The sequence below is a fragment of the Lepisma saccharinum genome, chromosome 7 (assembly GCF_977018435.1).
Source record: "Lepisma saccharinum chromosome 7, izLepSacc3.1, whole genome shotgun sequence".
Classification (NCBI taxonomy): domain Eukaryota; kingdom Metazoa; phylum Arthropoda; class Insecta; order Zygentoma; family Lepismatidae; genus Lepisma; species Lepisma saccharinum.
Window position 1 is genome coordinate 9,306,746 of NC_139235.1, and position 8,107 is coordinate 9,314,852.

Genomic DNA, 8,107 nt, shown 5'->3' on the forward strand with positions numbered 1-8,107 from the left:
ATTAGCATCATTTCAAATCCGGCCACGATTTTCGGTGAAGAAGGTTGGAAACACTGCATACACACTCCAAATCGACAAAATACTGCCACAACGTGCGATGAACCAGTACGCTTTCGCCACATTGTGTGTTACAGAACCGGAAAATGGAAAAACAGTGAGTACTTGTAAATTTAAAAAATAGACATTACTTTCGTTAGAAATTCATTATTACATTTAAAGAAATGTTCCGCAATGTAGAATTGTACGTTAAATGTAAAAAAGTGCGAAAGAAATTATTTCTAGGTGTTTCCACTATATGGAAGTAGTACCTTAGATTTTCCTTTCTCTCTTAAATGGCTTCAAAACTCTGTCGAGACATCATGTTATTCCCAAATTCATTGGTAGAATAATGCAGAAAGAAAAATCATCTAGAAGCCTCTTACTGAAATGGGGGATTGCTGCGGATACATGTTTTACCACAGATGGAAAAGTAATTCCTGTATAGCATGTACAGGTATTTTTATCTGTTTCTGAAATGTTTTTTCCATGCAGAGAAACTGTGTGTACATTGTTCTATCTTGTGCTCTTCAAAAATTATTGTGGATGTGGTTTGAGGTATCCAAGTCTAGCACTCCACAAAAAAAATCCTGCCACTCGTATTTGTCCTCTATCAAGACGATAATTCATGAATGACAACATTCGGTTCCCTTTCACACTATTAATATTGAATTTTTCCCTCCTTGATAGGAAGTCAGCTCAATGCTTCCAGATATCAACAGTGTCGATGTTTGCTCAAAGTTGTACTTAAGCTTTTGGAGTCTAACTTTGGAGTTCTCTTGATTTTTTTAATCAGAGATCACTCATCTATTTTCGGAGCGAATTTACAATATAGAGAAAGTCACCAATTTTGTTAATTTTCGGTATACTAACTAATTTTGGCCTCCAAATGACGAATCTGTTGTAAAAAACCGGGGGTCACGTCTGGAAATTTGAAAAAAAGAAGATCGATTTTTTTTATATATATATAGGTGTATATGCGTAGTTTTACGAACGAAAATATCATTGTTTCCAACCACACCGTTGTTTTACAAGAAAATGATTTATGATGTTCAATTCTAGTACGAACCCTATTTTTTAGATGAATTTAGGGGTGAAATGAGTGCTAATGGAACCTAACCTAACAGGCCTAACCTTAACCTCGTGTGAATGGTTCGTGGGGCTACCCGTGGATGGTTTTTGGGGCTACCCGTGGATAGGTTTTGGGGCTAACGTCAATGGTTTGTGGGGCTACAGGTGGATGGTTTTTGGGGCTAATGAACAATGTTTCATCAAAATGTACATCCAGACGTGGCCCCCGGGTTTTTACAACAGATTCGTGATTAGGAGGCCAAAATTTGTTAGTATACCGAAAATTAACAAAATTGGAGACTTTCTCTATATTGTAAATTCTTACCTTATTTTCCTTGGTTAGCCTTCCTGAGGTATGGAATACATCAGCACAATTATTTCATAAATAAAAATAAATAAGCCATTGTTTGTACGTTGCACATTTGTTTTTGTGCTCTATTTCTCTTGTACTTCAGTCAGGGGTAAGCACAGTAACTTGTAGCAGCTGTGATAGCTGAGAAATAACATGGATTGTTGTTTCTACCATCATCCTAGTGGACCAGTAGGTATCTGCGTACCAGAAACAGAAGACATTCACCATGTGTGTGAATATTAACGTGGCTTCTTTTTGTCATTGAAGTACAAATATGGGAACGAGTTTACAATACCGCACCACTCTCCAATTTCTATGTAATTTCGTCTACTCACTAATTGTGAACTCCTAATCACAAATCTGCATGTAATAATTGGCGGTTAAGTATGAAAATCGAGATAAAAAACGAAATAAACTATGTTTTCTTAACATAAAGTAACCCTACCGTAAGAACAATAGCTCCCTCCACGGAAAACGCGATTTTCCCAACATGAAGAAATCAACAAGCAAGACATATAAATAAAATATAGAATATAAAATATAGCCAAAATATTAATTATACTTTGTATTTATGCTAATGGAACCTAATCTAACAGGCCTAACCTAACCTCGTAGGCATTCCTTGTCTGACGTCAGCAAGATTGTTGTGCATAAAGGAAGACCATTAACGAATTGCAAAAGAAAGATGGTTCCGAATTGCTGTGTATGGACAATCACCGTGGTAAATCGCAAGGTTATTTTACAAGTTCTACATGTAAATGTACAATTTTAATAAGTGACCGCCAAATATGAACTACAGATACGTCATCAGGACACTGAAATTAGTAAGTAGGCGAAATTTTATAGAAATTGGAGAGTGGTCCGGTATTGTAAACTCATGCCCAAATATGTTTAGTAAAAATACATTTATTTTGAGATTTGACCACTAAACAACAAATGTAACTTCAATAGAAATGTACATAAATGTCACATTTTACATTTATATACATACCTATTCTTTGTTTATTTTAAAACATTGTGAATGTTCACAGAAAATGTGCCATATCTGAATATTAATTTGAGCCAATGTATACTAGTATTCAACTACTCGATCGATGCATACAATAGGATCTGGGTATCACTTTCCACCATTAGGGTTTCCTTAATAGTGTGTTTTCCTATGGGAAAATAGACTAATACCAGTTGGGTAGGAAAGGCCAAACCTGCAGGTTGCATTGTGATTTATGCAGGTTTTTTAGAATTTTAACTTTTTTAACTTTTTTAACTGTGAATAGGTCTACTGTGCAAGTTTTATTAGGGAACGGCTTGGTTTTTACGTACTTCTAATGGCAAAAACTTAATATTTTAAATGTACCCTAACCAACCCTTAACCACAATCCTCATATTACATTTTTGACGCAGTACTATGCCAAGTACTTAGTTTTTATACGAACCTGAGGAAAGAGATAGTCAATCTCTGAAACGTCGTTCTACAATAAGAGCACTATACTCACTTACGTAAGTACAATTTTTAACTTTCCTTTTCTATATTCTGGATTTGTGAGTAACACGCGACAAACCTATAAAATGCTAGACTAATACCGATTGGGTGAAATAACGTTTGAAGTTTAATTCAAATATTAAGCCTATTCTAAACTGGATACTGATTGAGTGCTCATGTAGAAATTGCAATAATTTTTAAAAAATCTACAATATATCCCAATCAGGTAATTAGGCCTATTTAAAATAAATAAATTACAAGCCCATAAACATCTCAAATATGATTAAGGACAAAAATATCTCATTAAGCTGTTTGTTAAATTATCCATTTAACAATTCCAGGATGGGACATGTCCGCCGACTGTTACATATCACGGTTTTATCATCATGTATACCTAAATAGTCTAATGTTTCTGGTAAGAAAAATCCACGGTGTTTTGGAACTGGCATATTATTTCAAGTCTATTTTCCATCTCCTCCAATGATATCCCTCTATCAAGGTCTTTGCGTACATGCTTGAAAAACACAACAAACAAGGCAATACTACACAACAAAATATCCTGCATGTCATTAATAGCCATTCAAAAAAAAGATGCTCTGCTAAAAAAGCTCTCGCACAATATAGATATCAGTGTTTCTTTTCCTAATTTTTTTTACCGAATAAGTCATTAAAATAAATAATTTCTTGTACTGGAAGCTAATCATACTCACCACCCTTGGATTCCGCCATTCTCTCCTCCCACAGGCTAATGCCTACCCAAAACCCAAAACATGAGCAAAACTGTCATCCAAAGAGTACATTACCAGACGTTACCAAAATCTGCGCCAAATGATGGCCGTGGCCAAATCCACGGGATTGATTAGGGAACTGATTACGGTTGTTTTCTGGTAGCTTAAAATACCTTGAATACGGTTACCCATATTATTGGTCTGCATGAGAAATTATTTTCTAAAAAATCGATACAAAAGGGCGAACAAGATTTTGTTGGGGATTTTTTTTTGTTCCTTGTAAATGAAGCGACGTAAAATAACATAAATCTAAATCTATCGTAAAAAGTAGACAAGAAAACACGTTAACCCTGACCCGGGGGTGTTATTATCCAGCTCAGCCGTAGCACACGGCCTTAACCATTGGCAAAATTAGCGGGGAGATATAGGGGCACATGCCCAGAAAATCATGATTTTACTAAGTATTATGAAGAGTGATGTATTGTTATTGTATATCCCAACAAACAAACAAAAAAAGTTCAGCCAACGTAAAATAAAATGCTTCATAATATCCTTGCCGGACTACCAAAAAATACACAGAAAAACCTAAACATAAATATATTTTGAAATTGCATGCAGTGGGGTTGATACCAGTGTTTTGTCCCCTGCAAAAGTGATTAACAGGGCCCCACATAAATCGAGGTCCATAACTTTTCCCAGTAGTTTCGGTTGATTGATTGATATGTTTTTTTACTCCACTTTTCTGCCACTTTTGGCTAATCACGAAGATGAGGATGATATGATGAAGGGACGTGAGGCTGGGATTCAAACCCGAAACTCCTGGCATCATAGCATGCTGCACTAACCATTTAGCCACGGGGGTCAGCCTGAAGTTTCAAAAAAAAAAAAAAAAAAAGTACATAAAATCCAATGAGATTAAACACCATTGATATGCAAGGAAAATCGAAAAAAGAAAATAAGATTAATCATATTTTGCATTTTTCCTATTTAAGTTTTCGCTAAAACATGGGTCTCTGAGTCTACCTCAGACCATATTTGCTATAAAGGGAGAGACTTGCACCACATTGTACTCATGGACGGAGTTTGAGCTTTCGCTTTGCGGGGGAGGGGGGGGGGCAGACTCTGGGAGAAGCATATGATGTACCTGAGGGTTGTTGAATATCCCCTAGCTTATAAGGGGTCCAGAGACCTTCCACCGGAAATTAAAAAACAACAACTTAAAAACACTGAGTTCTAGGCCTTTTAGATTTGAAAATGTTAAATTTCCTCGCTTAAGTTTTGATTTGATTTAGTTTATTTTACTTCGCGTTTTGTGCCTCTTGGCCAATTTGCGAAGTTGGGGATGAGTGATGAAATTGATGAATGGACATTCACAAACAACCAAGCCCGACCGGGATTCGAACCCGGGACCCTTGGCGTCGCAGCACGATGTGCTAACCACTCGGCCACAGGGTCGGGCTCCTCGCTTAAGTAAACAAATATTAATTAGTATATTGGTTGTCAGTTTTAAAGAAAGCAAAACAGTAAGATTATTGCATTTTGCATTTCATTAATTGAGGACTAAAAGTGGTAAACGTTGTAAGTGCCAAAAGTGAAAGTGTTGGGAAATTGCATCCTTCAGCACACCAGCCCGTACGAACGTTCACGCTAGTGCCTTTTTACACGCCCTTTGAAGTACTTAGAGGGCTACCAGCCACTTTTCACGTTTACCACATTATCAAGCATGGCACATTTCACAGTTTAACGTGGAAAGTGGTGTTTGAATTCTTGTGGCACTTACAGCGTTTACCAATTTTAGTCTTCAATTTTTTATTGATACAATATTCGTATTGCTTTCAAAAAGTTACGGTACAATAGTAAGCTTCAGAAATTTTAGAAAAATTAAATTGAAAAGTTCTTTTGATGCCTCAGCAGTAACTGTTGACTCAACACAAAGTCACTTCATGTTTTTCTTCCTTCAAACTGTACACATCAATCAAATCATCTAAGACTTGCTATTGCTGATCAATTACTGCACATGCCATCATGCCAAATGTCAAGATTTGCGGTATGGTTTCATAACAAAAATGTAGTAAATGAACTTAATCATGTCTTATTTTTTAGTCCTTTTTAAGTTGTCTCCAAAACTCCGCCAATGATTGTACTCGTTAGGTAATTAGATCAATTTGCAAAATATTGTAGGCAGTTTGAATTGTATTATTATTTTATTGGTCAAAAGCATTTCTTTGACATTTGGGAAACAAACAGAAATAAATTCATTAATGCAAGATTTCTTCCATTGCAGTGTCAATAATGTTACATGTTAAATTTCATAGAGGGAATGCACTTTACATTATGGAACAAAGGTTCCTTAACGACTGCAGTATGAAACCAGCTGCTAAAGTCCCTTAAAGTGGTTGCATATATATAGGATAGGAAAATGATTCACATCATCAGAAGTAAAAATAATAAAATAATAAAGTTCAAGTTTGTCTATTTTATGATCAGATAGGCTAATCAGGACTGGATCTAAAGTTTAAAGTGAAATTCAACCTACTGTACAATATGCCTCCACAAACCTATCCACTGGGTATCGAACCTGGGCCCACCTGCAACATTTCATTTTCAGGTACCTTTATGCTCCAATAAGCTAATCAGAACACGACCTACATTTTATAGAGGAATCTGAACTACTGTGCAATGTGTTTGCATAACATTATGTTGTTCATCTTCATGTTCTCTGCATGTTGCAAAAGTCTGTTGGCAATGTATGCAACATCCTGTACACTGACCCCTTCCCCATGCGTGCCTGTGAGCACAAGCCCACACATTGGCAACACTGGGACATGAGGGTTTAAAATGATACCTGCACATTTGACACACTTTTGGAGAAAAAATATTTTCCAATGGTAAAGTAAAAAAAAAAAAAAAATCAGCTACACAAAAATACATTTCTATCTTACCTTGACCCTATTTGGCTGCCATGGAATCAACAGAGATTTCACACTGAAGACACATGCAAATACATGCAGCTGTGTGTGTCATTTCAGTTTGAAAAGTTGCATTTATTTCTGAAGGTTAGTTGCCAAGAGACCACTGTCCCTTTGGTCTGAATTCATATCTAATGCACGCAACTCCACATCAATTTATCACTTGGTGACAAACCGGGCCATCCTTCCAACTTCTGCACCTTACTCTTCTAAATCACACAGAATTGCCACTGAGCAGAGGCGTCTCCTAAATGCATGCGTCAATTGTGGGAAAAAGGACAGCTTGCTCTGCGACGACATTAATGAGCATTTCAACATTCTAATTTCTTCATATAGAAGTATTTATTTTAGACGAATGTGCTCAACTATGCTTATATTACACTTGGAACTGAAGTGAAAGAAAGTAATAATTATTTTCCCACAATTGACGCATGCATCACTTCAGATCAAGAAATGTAATACAAGCTTCTCCTATATGAAGAAATGCTCATTAATGTCGTCGCAGAGCAAGCTGTCCTTTTTCCCACAATTGCAGCATGTGCAGTATGCACTGCATGCGTTCAGGAGACACCTCTGCCACTGAGCCACATACAACTGCAAGTCTCCTACAGACACGCCACTGCCTATCTGCTTCAAATGTAAAATGTTTCTGCCTTGACAAAGAAAACGTTTTCTCTTCTGGGTCTCTTGACTTCAAAGGAAACAACGCAAGACAGACATATTTCTTTATTGTTCCCAGAGGCTTAATATAGCACAGCTAAGCGAGTTCTCCAAACCACACTGGTGCTAAGCAGTAATTTGCCTTTTGGCACAGTGATTCTTGAAGTAAAAACTATGTTAAAACATCACTGCATTGTCAATCGCCCGCTATAGAAAACACGACTTCACCCTCTGCCAACCTCCCTCCCCAAGACCATTAGTACTTTTCTGTGAAAAGGTAACTCCGAAGACCCTTACAGGGTTTTCAAGCAACAGAATTAAGAAACGAATGATCTCAGAATCCATGAAAAAAAGCAAAAAACAAATGCACATTATCTTCAGGACTATCTCCCCCCTTCTTCAAAGTGTGCATTTTTTATTTTGTAGTAGTAACCAAGTTCCTTTATTCTTTCATTGAGAAAGCACTTGGTGGGGAAGGTAATGAATTCCTCTGAGTCAGTTGCAGGGAGCTGCTGCTGAATATGATCATATTGTGCATCTCTGCTGTTGTGAAAGCATTTGTGGGAACATTTCAATTTTAGATCAGGTGTTCTTCACAGACGAGACATGGTTTCACCTCAGCGGCGATATCTGTAGCCAAAATTGCTGTACATGGAACAGTGAAACCTGCTTCTCTTTGTCAAGTCTCACCGGCATCCTACGAAAATTGGCAACTGGTGAGCCATCACATGGCGACGAATTATCAGGCACCTGTGCTTTGAAGGAACGGTGGGTGCAGAGACTACTATGATACTGATGGGAAGTTCATAGC

General features: G+C 37.1%; 1 protein-coding gene across 2 annotated transcripts in view; it reads right to left on the reverse strand.

Annotated features, from left to right (window-relative positions):
- Window positions 1–3,696, reverse strand: part of RanBP3 (ran-binding protein 3) — a 38,821-nt gene extending 35,125 nt beyond the window's left edge. For both annotated transcript variants that reach the window (XM_083125790.1, XM_083125789.1), the window contains exon 1: window positions 3,650–3,696. In XM_083125790.1, coding sequence (XP_082981916.1) covers window positions 3,650–3,668 — 19 coding nt within the window. In that variant the 5' untranslated portion in view covers window positions 3,669–3,696. The remainder of the gene's footprint in view (window positions 1–3,649) is intronic.
- Between the last annotated feature and the right edge of the window lie 4,411 nt (window positions 3,697–8,107).